Source organism: Aythya marila, assembly GCF_965140915.1.
Source record: "Aythya marila genome assembly, chromosome: 2".
NCBI classification, from domain to species: Eukaryota; Metazoa; Chordata; class Aves; order Anseriformes; family Anatidae; genus Aythya; species Aythya marila.
Window position 1 is genome coordinate 61,700,650 of NC_139043.1, and position 21,825 is coordinate 61,722,474.

At 33.9% G+C, this 21,825-nt stretch overlaps 1 protein-coding gene across 9 annotated transcripts in view; it reads left to right on the forward strand.

The window, feature by feature from the left end:
• BBS9 (Bardet-Biedl syndrome 9) overlaps window positions 1–21,825 on the forward strand; it is a 323,372-nt gene that overhangs the window by 44,995 nt on the left and 256,552 nt on the right. For all 9 annotated transcript variants that reach the window (XM_082752904.1, XM_082752907.1, XM_082752906.1 and 6 more), the window contains 3 exons: window positions 12,757–12,938; window positions 16,577–16,653; window positions 19,810–19,863. In XM_082752904.1, the coding sequence (XP_082609030.1) occupies window positions 12,757–12,938; window positions 16,577–16,653; window positions 19,810–19,863 (313 nt within the window). The remainder of the gene's footprint in view (window positions 1–12,756; window positions 12,939–16,576; window positions 16,654–19,809; window positions 19,864–21,825) is intronic.

A 21,825-nucleotide genomic window follows, 5' to 3' on the forward strand; every position in this document is an offset into this window, starting at 1 on the left:
CATGAACACTCTAAGTCTAGGACTTTGTTTTTCTGAACTTTTTTTTTTGTTTTTTAATTATTATTATTTTTTTAAGCTGGCTAGTCTTAATTTTACTACTTGGTTTTGATTGTACATGTCCTTCGTGTTTGATCTGAAAACCTTCCGAATACTAAAAAGGTAGCCTATTTTTTTTTACTTGTAAACTGGCATAGATCTTCTCAAATACACCTTCTCCCCAGCTCCCCCAGGTGGTATTGAATGTTGCCCTAGTTTTCATTCATTGTGCTCTGGGCTATCCATCAAGAAATGAAGTCTGCTAGTACATGTATAGGGGAAAAGGGGAAAATTATCTACAGACACATGATTCTAACAGTAAACCAGCCCTCTCTCAGGGTTCAGGGGATGTGTTTTAGGAAAAATATTTTTTTCCTTCTATGTTTAATCTACTGTGGACTCCTTTAGGAACCAGTTTATCAGTGAACGTTATATTTAAATGAGGGATATTTTCACCTTCAGCTTCACTGGAATTTAATTAGAAATGCCCCAAAGAAAAAACTTTATTTTATTGATTTAAAGATGATTTGCATATGTGGTGCCTCGTTTTTAGGATCTGCACCTGGAAATGAAAACATGGAAACCAACATTATCTTTTGTAAGCTTCTATATTTATTGTGTCTGTGAGCAAAAAGACTATAATTTATAGAAGAAAGATTGCTGAAGCAAATAACCTGCAAAATGATACATATGATATATACCTTGTAAAACTTGGGGTTCCTTTTATTATGAAGGGTTGACAGGTATGAACAGGTTGGTGAAAGTTACTAGAATACTGCTTTTACTTTCATTTACTTGTAAGGTAAATATCATTTTACTTGGTTATGGAGCAGTATGTTCTCTGAGGAACAAATATAAGGTAGTCTGGAAAAGTGTGGTGCTGGTGTTTTTATTTTTATTTTTTATTGTTGTAGTTCAGGAATAATTTATCACCTTTAAAGAATAAAAATTTCAGAGCTTCTTAAAAATATTAAAAGTTCCAGAAGCCAACATTTTAGCTTGAGTTAAACTTGTAAATATACTTCCATTATTTGGGGTGGAGGGTAGAAATTAATATATATATATATATATATACACACAGACACATATATATTCATATTTTTTTTTAAACAAAAGTAACTATTGAAAAGTCAGGAAATAAAAGTAGACTTCAAATGTTCCGAATGGCAAGCAAGGTTACTTAGTAAGCTTTATCCACACTTCAGTTCTTTATGAACTTGAAATTTACCAATGTTTATACTGAGGAATGACCATGTAAAAATATCACAGGGTTCCATGTTTTCATCACTGTTTCTGTATTTTGCTCAGTTTGCAATCAGAAAGCTGTTTTCTGCTAAGTGCTATATCTACAACTGACATTTGAAAATGAAAATTTGAAATTTTGTCTTTTTTTAGTTGTTCTTACTACTTCTCCATGTATGATTGCTGTAGGCTTGACTATGTACCGGTCACATCTGAACTCCTAACATTAGTTTGTGCATGTCTGAATACTGTGCATGTATTGTTCCATGTGGTGATGGTAGGTTACTGTGCTTTTTTATCTCTTGGTAAATCCCAACTTGTGTTACAGTTATGCAGGTGCAGTACAAAAGAATATTTTTACAATATTTTGAAATATTTAAAAGTCTTTTGGAAACAATAACTGTTACTTTACTGAAGCAATAGTCTCTAGCTATGGGCTAAGTTATAATTTTACTTCTAGCTGCCTCTTTCCTTTGAACCATCAATGTTATTTTTCTTGGCCTTGGCTCTTTTAGGATCTTAAGAACAGCAAGGAGTGCCTGCAAAAAAATTTTTGATGCTTGCACCCTGGCTTCAAAAGAATGTGTAAGGAGGGGTTGGGCGATGATGATGATGATTATTATTTTCTGGCTTAGCAGTTTACTGTGTATTCCACTAGTTTGTTTCTATTTGGTCTCTCCCCGTGAGTCTGCAGCTTGACATGTGAGGCTGAGAAATACTGCTCTGGTGACTCTGATGACCGGTAGGGATTGCCGCTATATCGCCTCCAGTAGACTTTAAACATATCCAACTGATAAGTGCTGCTGCACTTCAGACTGCATTAGGGATACTAGGGTTTGCATTTTGAAGAGGAATGCAAAACTGAACAATATATTTATTGCATTTAAAAACAATCTCATCTTTAGCCCAAAAGAAAATAAAAAATAATTTTAGAGTTATTTGAGTGTGTGTCCATGAAGAGAATTACTTTTTTTTTTTTTTTTCTTTCTAGAAAAACATTTAATCCAATACACGTTTTGGATTTTCTGATTTGATAGTATTTCATAATATTAAAATGACTTGGGAGGAGATACATAGTTTGTATACCTATTTGTCTAATGAAGCATAAATTCACAGTTCCCTAGTGACTGTTGTTCACTGGTAGAATGGAGGACTTATCTTCCATATATGAGTAATAACTTGCGCCTGACATGGCTAACATACTTGTAACTTTATGGTATGTTATCTGAAAAAAGTTTATATGCAAGTCTCTGCTTCAATAACCTGTCTCCACAAAGAAGAGAGCATGCAGTAGTGCTTAAATTCTTCAATGTTTTGTTTATTTCCCAGATTTGGAATCACATGTAGCCTAACAGACTGAACAGTTTGAAATACATCAATCAAAAGACAGGCATTCAGGAGCCTGGTATATAACCACTGCTTGAAAATATGCATTATTTTATGAAGTTTTAGCTTCCAATATTATTTTTTAAAGAAAATTAAAATCTGAAATCAATTTGCAAGTGAGAAACTATCAGTCTGGTCCAAATATGAACTTGAAATTAAAACTCATTCTCTGGCACAGAGTCATAGTATATTGGGTGGTTAGGTGAATGCACTTTGTGTAGCTGGGCTCTCCAAACAGTGGAAAGGCAACAGGAACTGAATTTAACTGGGTAAAATACGAAGAAATATTGTAGTTACATAAAGTATATAAGGTGTAAAAGTGCAATCATGTATAGGGTAATAGTGGGTGGAGTCAAAATAAAACCTGTCTGATTGAATTTTCTTAGCTATCCACATGGTAGAAAATACTTTGTTCTTCATTCCAGCCCATCTGTTATTCCTTATTATAACTGACATCACCACAGCTACCACAACTGTTAAAGAATCAGCATATAAAAATGGCAAAACTTACATATAAAAACAACAAAACTTAGCACTTATTACATGGTTTTATGGAAAGAAAACTGCAGGAATCAAACTTTATAGTTTGCTGAAAGATTTTTCCTTTTTCTGTATAGTAGTACTGTAATAGAAGCAGTGCCAGTTATGACGCACAGTATGAACTGTTCAGTTATATGTGTGTATATATATAAATTTTTATTTGAGTGTTCTGTAAAAATATGTTGCCTGATTTGAGAAGTTAAATGCAGAAACTTCTACAGTCTTTTTACTTAAGCATAATTGCATTTTAAAGATATGTTTTTAGGAAAAAAGAAAATGATTGCATCTGTTTTTCATCTCTGAATTACCACTGCCTTTGTCAAGAGACAGCAGTACAAAATATTGCAATTTTTAAGTCTTTCAAGGAGATAATTTTAATGTGTGTAGTTTACACAGCCACAAAATGTGGATTTGATTGTTTTGTTTTTACCTTAGCAGGATTCTGATCCTGCAAAAAAGCATAGATATGCCAAGTACTATGTCCAGTGTATCCCGATTCATGACTGAGGTTTTCTAGCAAGTTAAAGTTTCAAATTGTATATATGTGGTATAATATTAATCACATACCCGTGTTGCCAGTTCTCCTAATTTTACTGCATGTCACCTATTTGCTTTTTAAAAAAGCCTAGTTTTTATAGTCATGTGGTTTTGTAAGGGTTTTGGCTTTCTTTATAATAACAGGTAAAATATTCCTACCCTCATAGTTCTAGAGAAAGCCTTAAAAGTGGAAATTCGAACTGCTCAAGAACAAGAAGGTAAATAATTCTCCCCTCTTATTCTTTAATATATAGTCATTATTAATATTATATAAGTATTAATATGTAATAAATATCAATATATTTAATATAAAATACAACATTAAAAACTTTAATATTTGCTTTAACAAAAATACTGTGTGGGATGGGCTTTTTTTTTTGTTAGCCTGCAATTTCTCTGCTTCTTCATGTTACCATAGAGTGGAACATAACTATCAGATTTTGAACTTGATGTTAGAGTTCAGTATTTAGCAGTGGGCTGGAGTTACGGATATATTGTGACATTTGCTCTGCCAAGGAAGGTGCAGGGCTTGTTTGAGAAACAGTCATTATGAACAGTCTAGGGCTGCTGATTTTGAGAGTCTTGAGTATTATGCTATTAACATGAATGATTTTCTTTTTTTTTTTTCCATGTGAGGACTAGCAGCTGGGATATACATGTTAAGCTATGAAGGCAAGAGCCATCTAGCAGTGCAGAGTGACAGATTTCCTTTTAAAGAGCAGTATTGCCCTTTATAAGGCAGGGTAAGGGGACAATGATAAGTGTTGTTAAAAATAATCGCATATGGATTTTTTCCAGCCTGAAATGCTGGTGTATTTTTAAGTTTGCAGGCACATCCATATAAAAGCGTGAAGAGCTGAAGAGGAAAATGTAGAAATTAATTTCTGGAGTTCAGTGTTTCTAAAGTTATGTAACTATTCAATCTTTTTAGAGTAAATTTTCTGCTGTAAAGATATTCGTTTGCTATACTTACATTCCTTAAACACCCTAAAACTCACAAAACTTACTTGAATCTGTGGGGCATATATGAAACCAGTGGCAGAAGTTCAGATGCTAGTGATTTTCTTTGCTCCACAGGGAGTGATTTGCTGTTGCCCTGAGGGAAGAGCATTAGAAAGAGAGCTGAATCTGACTGAATGCACAGAATTTAAGGGGCTACCAAAAGTGGAAAAAGGTGCAACCCCCCCCCCCCCTTCAGATTTGATTAACTTGGAAGTCCAAGCGAGGTGGGGGTTGGTCTGTTCTCCCACGTGCCTGGTGACAGGACGAGGGGGAATGGGCTTAAGTTGAGCCAGGGGAGTTTTAGGTTAGATGTTAGGAAGAACTTCTTTACTGAAAGGGTTGTGAGGCATTGGAACAGGCTGCCCAGGGAAGTGGTGGAGTCACCATCCCTAGAAGTCTTCAAAAGAGGTTTAGATGTAGAGCTTAGGGATATGGTTTAGTGGGGACTGCTAGCGTTAGGTCAGAGGTTGGACTCGATGATCTTGAGGTCTCTTCCAACCTAGAAATTCTGTGATTCTGTGATTCCAAGGGTCTCTGCAATAGACTGGCATTTTTAGAAATGATTGTATGCGATGATGCTGGTTAGGAGGCAGTATGCAGTACAAAAACAAACAAACAAAAAAACCCACCACACTGTTGAAACATGATGGGTTAGAATACTAGTTAGAATGCTAATGTAACGTAATAATCACTAAACAGTGGTTTTGATTGTAAGATGTGTAGCTTTGTTTGTATTAAGCTCATGCGTCTTATGGAATATGACTAAAACAAACCTCACAAATGGTTTCTTGAAATGCAGTTTTATGATGCTTAAAAATACATGTCCATAGCCGTGGACATCTTCCAAAACTTGTGATACCTGTCATTATGGTTAGTCTTATTATCTATCCTCTTTGTACTCTGTAGGTAGCTGTCTAATTTTCCCCACATATAGTCTAATATTAAAGAGCTTATATGAAGGCCATGGTTAAGAATAAGTTTTTACTGAAACAATAAACTCTTCAGAGTGTAGATTTTGTCAGTACAACCCTTTGCATTTCTTACCTGTCCTTAGAAACAGATGCTAGGGACAGCTCCAGCTTGCCTGGAGTGTAATGGACTTAACCACTACCTGGAACTAGGAAAAGATGAAGTTATATGGGTTAGATGAAGGGTAAACTTTTGAGGACCCCAAGTACTATATTCACAGTGTTGTAGCTGCCACCTTTTGGTATAGTCTTTAATGAGCTTTTGGAAGCTGCAGTGTACCTGTTTGCCGCTGATTTGTGTGGTGCCAGTTGGACTCAATGATCCTTGTAGGTCCCTTCCAACTTGGGATACTCTATCATTCTATGAGGGAGCTTGGCCTTGAGACATATTTTAAACTTCAGGAGAAAGAGTACAAATGGAAAACAACAACAACAACAACAAAACAACAGTTTTTGTTTTAGATCTAAGAGGGAATCAAGTGTAGGAATGCTTGTTAGCTGTCAGTTGTTTGTAATTTCTCTATCACTCCTAGCATTGGTACTGCCATAAATGAAATCACAATTTAATTTCTCTTAGAGGTCTGACTTAGAGGCTGCATTCTTATTTAAAGACATCAGATTTTCTTACCAGTCTTTATTTTTAATTTTAATTCAGATACTGTCACTCAATGTCTTAGATATTGAACAGTGAGTGATAGTTTGAAATGAAATATAGAAGTTAGGAACTTTTCTTTGGATCTTATACTTCAGAACTCTTTATGTTTTTGCCTAAAGTAAGATCATGTATTTTTAGAGGCCTGTGGCATCACTTTGAATATTCTACTTTTATTCTTTTCTGTGATGAATGATAATTTTAAATCTGTATTGTTCCATAGCAGGCTACTTGAGTTTTTATTAAATACCTTGACTGCTTTTGAAATACTGTTTTGATTTGTTTTAAACAAAATGATGTTACATTTCTTAGTCCATTAGAAAAGATAAATTTCATATATGTAATTTGTAGCATGAGCTTAAATTGTGTGTCTAACTGGGCAGCACCAGCACCTTAAGGAACCAGGTAAAGATGATTAGCATGGAAATCTGTGACTGCGTTCATTAAGCTGTTGTTTCATACAGTGACCCCTTACATTTAAACTGTCAGGCTAGTACACTATCCCTGTTAAACAAATAAATAACTCCGTGTTTCATTTAATGCGACACGATAGCTAGCTTTCAGGGCTCTTGCATGAGAAGGCAATGCCACCTGGTTTGTCCGTGCAAGCCTTGTGGAAGCACGTTGTGCTGGCCCGCAGGTGGCAGCAGCGGTCTGGCTGAAAAGACCCCTGACCCAAACTTACGTGTAATGAGACCCAAACTTATGTGTCTTATGAGTAATGGTGTTTATTTTATTTTATTTTATTTTATTTTATTTTATTTTATTTTATTTTATTTTATTTTATTTTATTTTATTTTATTTTATTTTATTTTATTTTATTTTATTTTATTTTATTTTATTTATTTATTTTGTCATCAGACAGCATATCAGTTTAGGCAAAGAGTCTCTTGCAAATGGAAAACTAAACCAGCTCAACAACTGTCTGAACTTGTCTTCCAGTAAGTTGCTGGTTTGCATGTATGCTGCATGATGTTACTGTGTAAAGGTGCTGAAGTTATGTGGCTAGTGAAAATATCTCCACTCCTAGAGAGTGAGAGTACTGCATAAGTGCTAGGACCTGAGAATCCTGCAAACATTTAAAATGGCAACATTCTGCCCAAATTCAAGTTTTTTCACTAACTATCCGTGCTTGTAATAAAGGATATGTTTTGATCTGGTGGCTTAGTCGTAACATTTTTTTAAACTGCTTTTCCACAGGTTATCATGATGAAATCATGTTTCATTTCACCTTTCCTCTTGCATGCATTTCTATATATATTTTTTTAAACTGGATTTGTCTGACATTCTGATAAAATCACCAATCCAAAATTAGGTCATAAATAGGAAGGACAAAGAATAATTTTCTTTACAGGTAGAGCACTTAATTATGCTCATTATGATACATATTAGTAAATAATTACAATTGAATACATACTTCCATTATCTTTAAATACCCTCTTTAGAGTGTGTAAATCATGTTAAATATGTAATATAAATAGCCTTGAAAGAATTCTAACTTCTGAGAGCAAACAGATTCTTAGCAATATGGTAAAGTCATACACATTCAAATATTGCCTTTTCTATGTAAAATTGAATAGGTTTTTAGTGAGGATTTTCAGAGGAGTGTAAGGGAGATCCAGAGATACCCAGTTACAGTTAAAGATTGGTTGTAGCTGTGAGTAATTGCCTCAGTGATACTTTGAACATTCAGCTCCTCGAGGGTTCGATTTCAGAGTATATGTTAAATAACAGAGTAAGATGGGCTTTTGACCTTTACTTGCATTAGTTCATGTTAGAAAGTTCTTAGTTTATTAAAAGTAGTCTGGTCTTCCCTCAGCATTTTATCAAATACTTCATGCAGTTATGACTAAAATGATGTCAAAATGGTAGAGAGATGTAAAATAACTGTTTTTCCAAAAGCACTAAGCAAAAAGGTGAAATTGTAGTTTTGCTGTTGCATGTAATTATTTCAGAGGGTGATAAAATGAGAAGAGAATGAGGTTTACAATATTGGAGCACAATTCAGGATTTATTTTCTGAATTCAGTTGTTTATAAATAATTCATTATCAATAAGTGACTAAAAGTAGCGCTGCAGAGATTTTGTTTGATAAAATTATGGATGTGAGTAATACCAATTGCAAAGACTGCTTCTGAAATTGAGGTAGAAGTTTTATTTGGTACTATAAACATAAATAATTAAAACTGTAAATATTGTCAATAATCAGACCTTGTCCAAGGCTTAGCTTTCTCTTCAAGTAGAACTCAGAAGTTCAATATGTAATTCTAAGTCAGTTGTTTGACTGATCAATGTGGTGTTATATAACTGGAAACATGCAAAGCATTTTAATTTCTTTAAGAAATGTTGTGAGCAATTTGTTTAGTAAGAGAAGACCTACAGAAAGCATATGCCACTATTATTACCCAGAATCCAATAAAAGATTTTTTTTCAAATTATTACCATATGTGAGTAGGAGTTGCTTTGTACTGTAAAGTTATTTTAGATACCAGAATAATTTATTTCATACTTCAAGTTCCTTACTATTAAAGTGTCCCCTTGGATTTGCTATTACTTTGACTATTGTGTGATATATATTTAAAAAAAAAAAGGGGGGGGGGGAGTTTACAATAAAAGAAATTTAACAAGTAATTGAAATTCCAGATTGTGTGTAGAATGTGCCAAATGAAGTAATGGCATTTGCAGGGATATTGCATGAATGCAGTAGCTGTGGGGAAACTACTATAAAAATGTTAAATACACTCCCCCTCCCCCTTGCTGTCTTTAACCACTGTTAGAAAAGCTTGAGAAATAAGGCAGTCTTGACTGGCTGACAAATGCTTCAACAGAGAAATTAATGTGTTATAAATCATATGTTACAACTTGATAGCCATATTTCTCTTATTGTTTCTGTTAATATACAAATTCACAGACAGCATTAATAAGGGATGATCACTAAAACAAAACAAAAAAAAACCAAAAACATTTTTTAAAAAACATTTGTATATGTTTCATATTGAAAAGTCTTTTTTAGGATGTAACAGAATGCTAACTGAAGCAAAGGAAAAGTGTCATTTCTTATGCTGCTTTCTTAAACCAATGCTTTTGTCTCTGAATTAGTGAAAAATTAAAGAATGTCATGGCTGAAAGGAAAGTTGGTCAAAGTGAGTTTATTTTATGGTGGAGTTTTTGAATGTTCATTCTGTAATATAAACTTTTTGCTGACAAACTTCAAGTCATTAAGAAAACCATCATTTTTACAGGGAAATCACCTCATTGATTTGATTTCATTTCATTTGATAGAGTAATTTATCTGCAGATGACTGTCAATTTTAAAGATATGTAGGGAAGGACTATATTTACAAACCATTTTTGAATCTTATACTTTAGTAGTATATCATCAAAGATTTATTACTAACATTGTAGCTAGATTTTTTTCATCTCCTTTGATTCACATTCAGACGTCTTCATGGAGCTTTCCTTTTTAGCTTAATGGATTCATAGCCTCAGGAAAGAAATTTTAAAATTGTGTTGTGTTCAGGAGTCATTTTTTTCTTTACTTATGGAACAAGGTCATATGGAACTTTTTAGTAGTTATTATAATAATTTAGACATTATTTATTGTAACTAAATAGCAAATAGTGAGAGTGTATTTGGAAGCATGGAAGTTTCAACTTCCCTTTATCTGCCTCAACAATATCCCTTCTTATGGACTTTTCTTCACCTATGGCCAATATGACACAGTTCTTTGCAAAAGCTTGGCAGTCATTAGGCGAAATCCCGTGCATTAAATGTTACTTGCATACCTTATAAAGACTGAGTTATGGCCCAAGTGTTGGCAAGTCTCTCTCCTTGCATTGTTCCCGTGCAGGTCTCCAAGTTAGCCCAATGTGTTTGTTACATGTGCTATCTCAAGATTCTGAAAATGTATCCCAGGTATGTGTTGTAGAGAGCTTTTTGGACATAAGAAAACTTGGATGAACAGAGCCCTACCTGGTCAGTCCCGCATGTATACCCAGCAATAGACCCAGTCCTGAGCAAAACAACCAACTATATGGAGTGCAACGAAAATTCAAATGGCCAGAGAGACCAACGCTTGTACTCAGTTCATCTTCATCTCACTCTGGGACAGAGAACTTCTAACTTGTCAGAAAAAATTTATGCAAGCCCCAAAGCTTGCACGTCACAAATAGGCCATCACATTTGCAGGATGGCTGCTAACATAGGTACCGGATAGGTAAATTGAAAGTCAGTTAAGTCTCCTTTGTTTTCTTAAAGTATTTGTTGGAGTTGACCTTACATCCTCAGTGTTATGCTGCTCACAAAGACAAGCTCTTCTTACAGTTTGCTTATTTTTTTGTAGTGAATGTTAATATTTAAAAACTAAAAATTGAGGAGGTTGCTGGAAGTATTTCTGTGGCAGTAGGAACAGTACTTTTGAAAGACAAGACTGTTTAAGAGGAACATATCTGATAGAGAAGAGGAATGGTGTGTTTACAGTCTTTACTATGTTCCAGAAGGCACTTTAGTTTTGTGTGTTCCATCTGCAGAAAAAGACAAAGGTACTTATTGTCAAAACAAACAACCCCCACCTCCCCTCGCCCCCCCCCAAGATTTCCAGAGATACATACATCTTCTGGTTGAACTATTTCATTCACTGAGTAAAAAATACTGTCTGTGGAAAGAGAAAGCTCCAGCTCACCTGTGGCAATTGCTTGTCTGTATAGTGCTTAGCCCAATGGGGTCATCATTTCTGTATGAGATTCAAACTGTACAGAGTTCACATGATTTCAACTACAACAGACCTTTTTTCCAGAATGCTTGATTAGAATACAGAAACCAACACTTGGATACTGGCCTTAGCATTCTGTGTTTAAAAAAATATATATTCTGAACGTACAATTAAACCATCACTTGACAAAATTAATCAGTGACACCTGTTGACTTCATAATTCCCTCACCCTGGAAAATTTTGGAATGAATTTTCCAATGCGTGTACTAGAGCCCCATGGTACAGGACATTGTAGGAAACCAGACTGAATACTTTTTTAAAATATCTACCTGTTTTTTCAACAAAGATTGAACTAGTTGGGCTTCTTCAATGGCATCAATGTATAAAGGGTAAAATATTTTTTATTTCTTTACAAACTGTAGCTGAACATTTATATAAGAAACATTTTATGTGCATCTGATTAGTGGGATAATGCATTATACTTTCTTATCAAAATTAAGTTCTATGCATCTAGGAATTAAACATACAATTCAACATATATTTAATTAATACAAGGACATTTGTATTTGACACAGAGGCTGTCTGTTCTAAGACATTCTAAGTATGAAATAAGAGCAAATTATTGGCATGAATATGATTTTTTTTGTGATTATGAAAATAAATATAAACTTATTTAATTAAGAGTGCTTTAAAAATAAAGTGTGAGTTAGGTTTCTCCTAGTTTTTGCTGTTACCATCCATGCTCGTCTTTACTGTTTAGTTCCTCTTCTATTTTTGAATAGCCTTCAAGTTAAGCAAAATATGGCAGTAGTCTCATCAGTCCCATAATTTATTAAATACCTTCCTAGGTATTTTATATGCATGGTACATGATCATATAAACAAAGTATGATTGGGATTTTTGGAGGTTTAGGTTTATCAAAATACTGTTCCCTGCAGAGAAAATAGACTGGAGCATAGCTAGTAAAACACTCATTTGTATTGATCCAGAGTAATGTAAGGGAATCTTCTGGATCCATGTGGACTCTTTACAGACAGGCACTGCAGGGAAGAGCCAGCCAGGGCTTGAAGCCAGCACAGTTGTAGCAGCAGACAAAAAATAAGTAGGGGCTACTGATACCGTCAAAGCCCTTAGTACTGTCTTCACTGTGAACCTTTTCCATTGATTATGAACCTTTTCTATTGATTAGTGATGTGTTCTAATGCATCCTTTCCCTTCCCTTACTTGGTTTTCTGTTTAGCTACTTCCTCTTCCTGCATACCAACCTGAATATCCATACTTATCCATACAAGTAATTATCCATACAAGTAACAATTTGTGGAAAAAATGGCTACATCAACAGTACTGTCTACTTAGCTTGTTTTGGCTTGTTTGTTCTGGTCCTTTCCTTTGCTTGTCTTATTTAAACAGATTCTGAAATATTTGGATGATATTTAAGTAATCTTCTAGCACAAAGTGGTCCGTAGGTGCAATTGGAATAAACAGGTGTAATATAAATAAATGCATCTGAATTGAAGAATATTGTAGTTTTCTCTTGGTCAAATAATCTCTTAAAAACAGGAAGTTCTATTAGATTTGTAGGTGGACCAGTAGAAACATAAATTCAATGTTATAATCACTCCCATGACTATTTACAATTTCTAAAACTTTTTTTTTTTTTTTTTTTTTTTTTTTAATATGCAGGAATCTGAAAGGTGTTATAGTTACTCTGAGTGAAAATGGACATCTGCAGTGTTCCTACCTTGGAACTGATCCTTCATTCTTCCAGGCTCCTAGAATTGAGTCTAAAGAAGTAAACTATGAAGAATTCAATGCTGAAATGAAAGAGCTACAGAAAATTATCAGGGAAGCTATGAAAACACAAGGTATATTACTCTCATTTATATAAAAGTACTCATGTTTAACCAACTGGGTTTCATTTGTTTGTATGTACAGTTTATATTTATTTTTTCATAATGCCTATTGGAACTTTCAAGATATTTACGCTTGATTGCAGATAATTCTCATTAATGCAAGGACTTTGACGATAAAAATGACATTGCATATACTATCCAACAGCAAGAAAATTTCAGTAATTTCACAGCAACAGCCTGCTATACCTCTCAGGCTTCAGAGAGAGCAGAAATATTGTCAAATTCTCTGCATTGTTATTACAAATTTTCTTAAACATCATGCAGTTAATAAAGAATGACTTGTGTTAAAAACAACTTTTCTGTTGCTTCTTTCAAATGCAATTGTATTTGAAAAACATACTAAGAGATACAAAAAGCCAATTAAATTAACATGGTAAACTGGAATTTACCCACAGTGCACACACTGGGCACTGGAACAGGCTTCATGCTCTGGAACAGGCTTCTCAGGGAAGTGGTGACAGTACCAAGCCTGTCAGAGTTCAAAAAGTGTTTGGACAACGCTCTCAGATACATGGTTTGTTTTTTAGGTAGTCTTGTGTGGAGCCAGGAGTTGGACTCAATGATCCTCGTGGGTCCCTTCCAACTCAGGATATTCTTTGATTCTCAGAATTTGCATTGAGTTAGTTAAGTATCAGCACATGATTTCTACAAAAATCATGCAAAACTTGTATTTTCATAACTGAGTTTTTAAACAGTGGATCTAACTCTCGCAGGGAATTGGAAGCATATGATTCTACAGAAAACTGTCTTAGACAAATAGAAAGAACCAATTAAAATCTCTTCTTGCTGATAGTTAGCATGTTCTTAAAATGCATTAAAGAAATAGTTGTGGTTTTCTTTGCTGAAAATTCCTAGAAAATGAGAAGAGATTTGTAAACTACATTCGTAAGCTTGATTCTACAGTGCAAAGATTTTTTTTTTTGTAATTAAATATAACTTTGTCAATTATTGTTATAATAGACTAATTTAGGTTGTTTGTTTAATTTAACAAACCCAGTAATTGGTTATTTAAACATATATGCATGGGTGTAAAATTTTGTTGCTTTTACCACAGCCCTTCTTATAAGTATTTGAATGCTTTGTCTGGCTATCATAACCAAAGGAAAGAATAACATGATAGAAGGAATAAATCCCTTCATGAAGTGAATAAATGTTTGTGTATTTATCTTAACACATTGTATGGAAGATATTTAGAGTAAGAAGACGTCCTTCGTAACTTTTCTAGTAAAAATGTGATAGTATAAGACTGACATATTTTCTGTGAGTATTGATGACCTTTTAACTTTACTCATTTGTTTTTAATTTGTTGTTGTTTGCTTGCTTGCTTGTTTGTTTTTTTCTTCCTCAAGATCTTTCTAATCTGATTTAAGGTATTGCAGTGGTGGTTTCAGATGTGTTTTTATGAATGTTCTCTTTATTGTGGAGATATGCTCTAATGAAATTTTTTTACTGGTTTAACTGGATGTAAAGCTTGTCGGAAAACTTTTCACTTAGTTATAAAGAATGCCTTTCAGTTTAGGATGTTTTGGCTGTGTTTCATTTTGGCTTTTTTTAGATCTTTTAACTAAGTCTTAAAATAACTGTTAATCATGGCTGGTTGAATACAAAATACCTTTGAGTGCTGGTCACCATTCAGTTACTCTAAACATGATCTTTAAAATGAACCATTGATTTTTCTGTCTTGTGATTTCACATGTATGCAGTAAGAGCTGGTGTTATTTTGAAAACATATACCCTTACATGGAAATAATTTTTCTTTGTTTCACTTTGACTTCCAAAAATGGAAAGCATTTAGAATTAGGTCATCATATAAAAAACTTAGAGCAGTTATTTCCATAAATAAGTCATGTATTTCTGTTCAGTGCTGACCATTAAACTGTTGAACTGTAGTTGTTTTATACATTTTTGAGAAGAAGTTTTTATATTACAAACTGATGAAATATTTTAAAATACCTAACTGCTAAGGTAACATAACTCTAATGTTACTTGCATCAGTCTGGATGACATAAGCAATTAACCATAGGTATTTGACTCAGTTTAATATCAAGAAAAAAATGGAAGCTTACGTGTGGTAAGGCACACGCACAGTTTGCCAGAGAAGCTGTGGATGCCCCATCCCTGGAAGTGTTCAAGGCAAGGTTGGATGGGGCCTTGGGCAGCCTGGCCTAATAGAAAGTGCCCCTGCCCATGGCAGAGGGGTTGGAATTAGATGGTCTTTAAGGTCCCTTCCAACCCAAACCATTCTAGGATCTACGTAAACATTGGTCTGTGTCCTATTTCTAACAGAGAGATGATAGCACAACAGAAGTTGCATCATACTTTGCTTGAAAAAACATCCTGAAGGAGAAATGGTTAAATAGGGCTAGAAAAGGAAGATATTTTCTTATCCATACATGTGCAATGGGTTGTGTTGAGTCTTATGCAATTGTCAGAACCAGTTGTGTGGTAATGGCACTATGAAACAGACTTAGGCTTCTTCAGTAGGTGATCTTGGAGGAAGTAAAAATTTTCTTTGAGCACAAGAAAATGAAATCTTAATTTCTCTGTTTATCTTAATAGTTTTTTTCCAGTGACTCTCTTATTAGAAAGAGACATAATGTGCTTCTTACTAGTTGTGGGTTGTTTTCAGGACCCTATTATACAATACAATTCTTGCAGCTTTCTGAATGTGCTCATGCAGTCATTTTTCCAATGAAAATGTTAATTTCATCTTTCATTAAGTTTTTTACTGTTTGTTACTTTAGGAACTATGAATTTCCTGCCTTTTTTGTTTGTTTGTTTGTTTTTCCCTGACACATTTGGTTTTGAGAGATAGAAGTGCATTGCAGAAAGACACAAATACCACAGAGCTAGACCTTTTTCTTTCTCTTTCCTCTTCTTTCTCTGCCTTCAAAATGATTATATAATTTGTTATGGTATTTAAATGCCTTGCTTTTAATCCTTGTGATATTTTTTGCATATGTGAATCTGTATAAGGTTTCATATCATGCATATAAGTGAGTTCATGGCATTCTTTACCTTGTGTGTTAACATTCCTGGAAATAATCAGGTAACATATTGTAACCAAGCCCTATATAACATAAAACACTCTTAAACCTTTAAAAATCTGTTTTAGTTACGCTACAGATGTTATGTTCTATGTTAGGCAGAACATTTCTGTCAGGCTTATTATCAAATTATTTAGATGAAAGTGCACCAAATGAGACCTGTGCTGTGTATTTTGGAGATGGTTGTTTACTATAGGTGTACTATTATATTCACATGTGGAAATAAGTTTAAACAAAACAAAAACTTTCTCATATTTTTCCTGGGACTGGATCATGAGTAGTATATGTAAAATCATGTTGTAGAATGCATCTAAAACTTTTTTTTTTTTTTTTTTTCATGCACAAATCAGGTTTAGGCTGTCTATAGAAATTGTACAAAACTCAGAACTTCCTTCGTTCAAAGAGCATATGCATTTTTTTTTTTCATTAGAGTAATAGGTGTAATTATGTAAAAGTCTGGAAATTGATGCTCTTGGAATTGTATTTAGGAATGTAGATGCACAATTGAAGGAGAGATGAATGATTTTTCTTGTTTTCTTTCAGATATTTTACCCCAGTCTGAAAAACGGAGAGATCTAATTGTCACTGCAGAAGTTTCACCAGATTTGGATGCAGAATCTGTATGTACATGTATAAAACGAAATAGCAAACCTTTTTGAAAGTCGTAGTAGCCCCTTTTTGCAAGCAGTGCCAAATCTTAGGTGCAGTGTTCAGATCTGCCTCAGGTGGACCAAGCCATGTTCAGCGTGGGTGCCAGGTTTTATGCAAAGCAGCTAACAGTCCAAATTCATTGTATTTCAGATATCTGCTGTCCCCATGTGCATAATTTACAACTTTGTACTGTGACCACTTCTTGGTCCTGCTCTTACTTAGTGCTATTTGCCTCCATGGCTTTTCATATGGTCCTGGGACTTCAGGGACTTTCAGACAAATAAGCGAACAGACTGTCTCATATCTACTGCTACCTGACATGTTGCTCTCCATCATGCAATTGTGCTGTTAATAACCACTAACTTGCTATTATCATTATAGCATATGTTTAGAGACTACATTCTAATGCTTTAGAGTTTTGACAGGCTTTCGTCTGTCTTTAACAGTTCAGATCACTGGGAGAGGGAATTAGAAATAAATTGAAAATTAGTCAATAACTATACCTTTAGCAATTTAGTTATATAAAATACTGCACAATACTGAGTTATTAAAGTTCACTGCTGCCTGTTGGGTAAGTGGATGTAAGTTGTGTACTTGAGCTTTTTAGATTTGAAAACAGCAATGAAATATGAGGTATTTTTGTAAGAGAAATGTACATACCATAGCTCTAATGATTATAAAATTAACAACTTGCAATGCATAAGTAAGCATATGCTATTTTTTTTTTTTTTTATGAGCAATATTTAAGGCTGCTTGCAGTCATATTTACTGTTTGAGGTAATGTTGTCTTGTGCACTTTTCTGGCCTATTGCTCAGTTTGTAATAAGCCTTATTCTCATAATGATAGTTGAAACATCTGAAATAGTGACTTCTATTTGTTTATATTTGTGGGACTGAGTTTCTGCATAGCACCCACTTGTCCATCAATTAAAACACGTTTTTGTTAATCATTTTAACTTGAGTAAATAAAATTGCTTAGTATCTTTTTTTTTTTTTTTTTTTTTTTTTTCTGGGGACCTTTTCAATTCTTGGCTAAGCAAAAGTAAGTGAAGAAACTTTCTTAGGATCTGGGATAACTTTGTAATAAGAATTGTTAAAGCAGTTACTAATGTGGGGGGAAACAGAAGTGTAGTCCTGTGGATCTTTTAAAGATAGAATGTACTAATCACTCAATGATGCATTGTAATGAGTAATCTTCGGCAAGGTATCATTCAATATTATCTGGCATAGCGGCCTAGATAGAGTTTTTTGCTCTTATTTGCATATGTAACTTATGAAAAACAGTTCAAATTAACGTTTAGGTGACCTTATATTGTTGCTTAAAGGTTTTTCATGTGAGACTTTCAGAAACACGGTCGTTGTAACATAACATCTGTAATTAGTCATATCTAGCCATTGATTTCTACAAACCTAATTTTTCATGACTAATGTTTTAAAAATGCACAAAACTGCTTTTAAATACTTTTATACGTCTATTTGATAACTTTATTTGAGTCTATTTTTATTACTGCTGCTGCTGATACTAGTTGATGAAGAGACCTTTTTATAATATGGCCTAGCACTTGCCTACAGAAAAGACTAGTTGATGGTAAAAAAAAAAAAAAAAAAAAAAAAGGACAGTGACATGATCTTGGCTAATTGTAATAATCTGCTCACATCAATTAAATTGTTAGACCTGTAGAATGCTCTAATCTTGTACTCATTTGCTCAGTCTTCCACTTGTAGATGGTCTGCTTTGGATATAAGTAACTCAATATACCAAATGAATCATGGCCTTGAATCTTTATTGCCCAACGCCACCCATATATTTTAGTTTCCTGAGACGTAGAATTTCCTAGATGTTCCTTCAGTATCTATCTAGGAAGGAAATGTATAGTAAGAATTAGGATCAATAAAGCAGATGTGAGAATAATTTTAGGGCTTCTACAGGTTTGTGAATACTACTTCTGCTCATTTGAAGAGATTTAAATTGTGATGTGTGGTAGGAGCAGAGTATAAAGATATATTAGAATGGATTAGATAATCAAATGGAGGACCATTATGGTTATTTGACACCACCTCCTAAGTACAGCCTCTGATTCAGGAACTCTCAGCTGATTTCTGAAAGCTGAATATAGTAGACCAGGGCAAGAATCAGTCTCTTTGCACCCATGTTATTTCTTCAGGATCATCCACTAGTCACTGTCAGAGTCAGTGTACTTGACAAGCCAATCATCTAATCCAGTATGAAAGACCCTATGTTTTTATACTGTGAAAAGGTATACAGTAGTTGAATGAAAGTCCTACTTCTAGAGAGAGCCTACCAACTTCCTGACTTCTTAGGAGCTTTGCATATGTGAACTTCATGGTGGCATGCTGGGATGAAAAAGAGTGGGGATAGAGCACAGCGGATTGTTTTAAATTTACTCTTATAATGAGAAGGTACACATTCATGTGAGGAATTTAGTATTACGGCAGTAGTGAAGTATTCCTTTAAAATAAACTGGTTCAAACATATTGGAACACTTCTTAAACTGTTGAGGCAACCTTGATGCAAAATGAAATCTGAGCATATAACAAGATATTAAAACAGGCTGTAGTGCCAAGATGAATTTTTCATTAGATGGAATTGCATCTTGAAATAGATGTAAGCGGGAATAAAAAAATGCCTGCCATAATATTCTTTTGAAGTTCAAAATATATTTCTGATTAGAAGATTGTGTGCAATGAGTTTGTAGTACATGCTAAGATGTGTATATAATACATTGGCAGATTGGAGGTCACCTTTCCCTACTGAGTAACAGGAGGAGTTTCCAAAATTGAAATAAATATACAGTAGGAAGAAGCATGCCAAGCAAAACAGTTTCAAATATTCATATATACATCAAAGTGTATTAGTTCCTTATATACACAACATTCATGACCTTTTGCTATCCTTTTTGCAGGCAATTTCAAACAGAGGATTTACATTTTCAGGAGCTCAGAAATGTATTTTGTGTATTTTAATCTGTCATCAGAATGATAAGTCCTTTACAGTTAATTCCCTATTTACCAAACTGATGTTAGGAGAGTAATATTACATTCATTGTGTTCATTCATTCATGTGTAATATTGAATTTACTCTGTTTTCATCTTTTTCTTCACAGAAAGCCATTGACAGTGAGGTAAAAGCAGAGGTAGTACCATCAGTAACAGTAAAGGTACTGTGCCTTACTCAAACCATAGCAAACAGTGATGACAAATTTTAGAAAACCTGTAATATTTTCTGTGTATTTCACTTGGATTATGAAAATGAATAGAATTTGAAATGCTGTTATATACTTTTTTTTTCCTTCATATAACAGGTGTTTATCTTGCATGCCTTCTGTTTAAGTGGTTAGAATCTTATTTCTGTGATGTTTATCAAGAAACAAACAAACAAACAAAATAGGGTGGAGGGAAGTTGTTCTTGAAGTTTAAGAATATTTTTCCAACACTTTTCAAAGGGAATAAATATTTACTCAAAATTTGAAGGTGATCTCTAGCTGCCTTTTCAGTTGTCAATAAGTAAAAATAGACTTTCTCGTGTAAAAACAATCTCACAGTTTTTGTTAGTACAAAAAAGCCAGGAAATTTTAATTTGAAAACTCATACGATTGCAGCCCTCCGTGAAGACTGTTACCTCTGATTCTAAAGAAAGTATAAATGTGCATGTGTGTGTACATGTGTGCAAGTGTAGTTTCTCCTCAATATTGCGTAATATATATATATATATATATTTTTTTTTTTTTGAATTTGAGAGGCTTATGTAGAAGTTCAGGTGGAGCAAAATTAGGGCCTTGTTTCTGAGAGCCTTGCAAATTCTGCCTCTGTCTTGAGTGACAGAGCCTGACTGGACTATTAATTGAAATGAATTCCCTTATATTACTGTAACTTAGTTGTATTTAGCTCAGCATTTTTCTCCACACTTTAAAATGAAGTGACCTATTACAAGGGAAAGTATTATATATACAACTACCAAATTCCATTTTTGTAGAGAAGCAATGATTTCAATATCAGGAACATGAATAACTCCCATCATTCTCTCTCATCTGCTTATTACTGTAAGGCAAATTAGAAACGTTTAAAATATGTATGTATGTATTTAAACACTTGATAAGCTTTTTAATGGGAAGACTTTGCTTTCCCCTCCTGTTTACTTGTTTACGCATTTTACGTGTTTTAATGAATCAAAAAGTAGTAAACCTAGTTTTCATTCATGCAATTATTTCCACCTTTTTAATTCCTGTGATGTTAATTTAACTGATCTTCATATATGTCTCCATTCAAAATAATAGCACTTGATGGAAAACTCATTATAGTTAATGGATTCATTTATTTAGTATTTGAAAAGTTATAACTGTTTTTTTTATTCAAGTAAGAAATAATTGCATGTAAGGTTTGCATGGTATGATGCTTGTCAGGCTAATTTGAACTGGAACGCTGAATTAGGACAAGTTAATGACAACTTAACATTTTATAAAAATCCAAATCAAAATTAAATATTTTCTTGAGTGATAGAACTACAAACAGTTATATACATACATATAAACTTGTAACTTTTCTGCAAAGTAGGTATTGCTACTAATTAATGTTCTTTGGTCATTGTAATAGAGGCCATTGTACCCACAAAAATCTTCAGGCAATACATTATGCATTAAAAAATTTCCAACACTTGTGACACTTAATATAAAATCTTTTTTTTTTTTTTTAATACTTTTTTAAATTTTATACAAACCAGAGGCCTGTCAGAAAAAGTTTTAATAAAACTAGACTCTTGACAAAAGTTACAGTATAAGAGGATCCCTCTCATTCCATATGTAAGCTCAGGCTTACATACAGCAGAAAGCCCAACATAACCGAGCAAGTTCTCTACAACTGCAGTTGAGTGCAGAAGATGCTTAAAAACATCCTTGACTCACCTGGTTTGGAGGGCTGGGCTTCAGGCTGGAATGCATGCATGCAGGATGTTGGCAGCTCTAAGTGGTTTACAGCCCTTTCATACCTTAGAGACTGTTGAAGATTTGAGTTTGTAAAGTAACCTGATAAATTACGCAGTTGGTGCTTCCACTGGAAAATGTGTAGATGTTGCCTAAATTAGATCTGAAGTGACCTATTTGGGTATAGTAGCTGTTTTAGAAAGA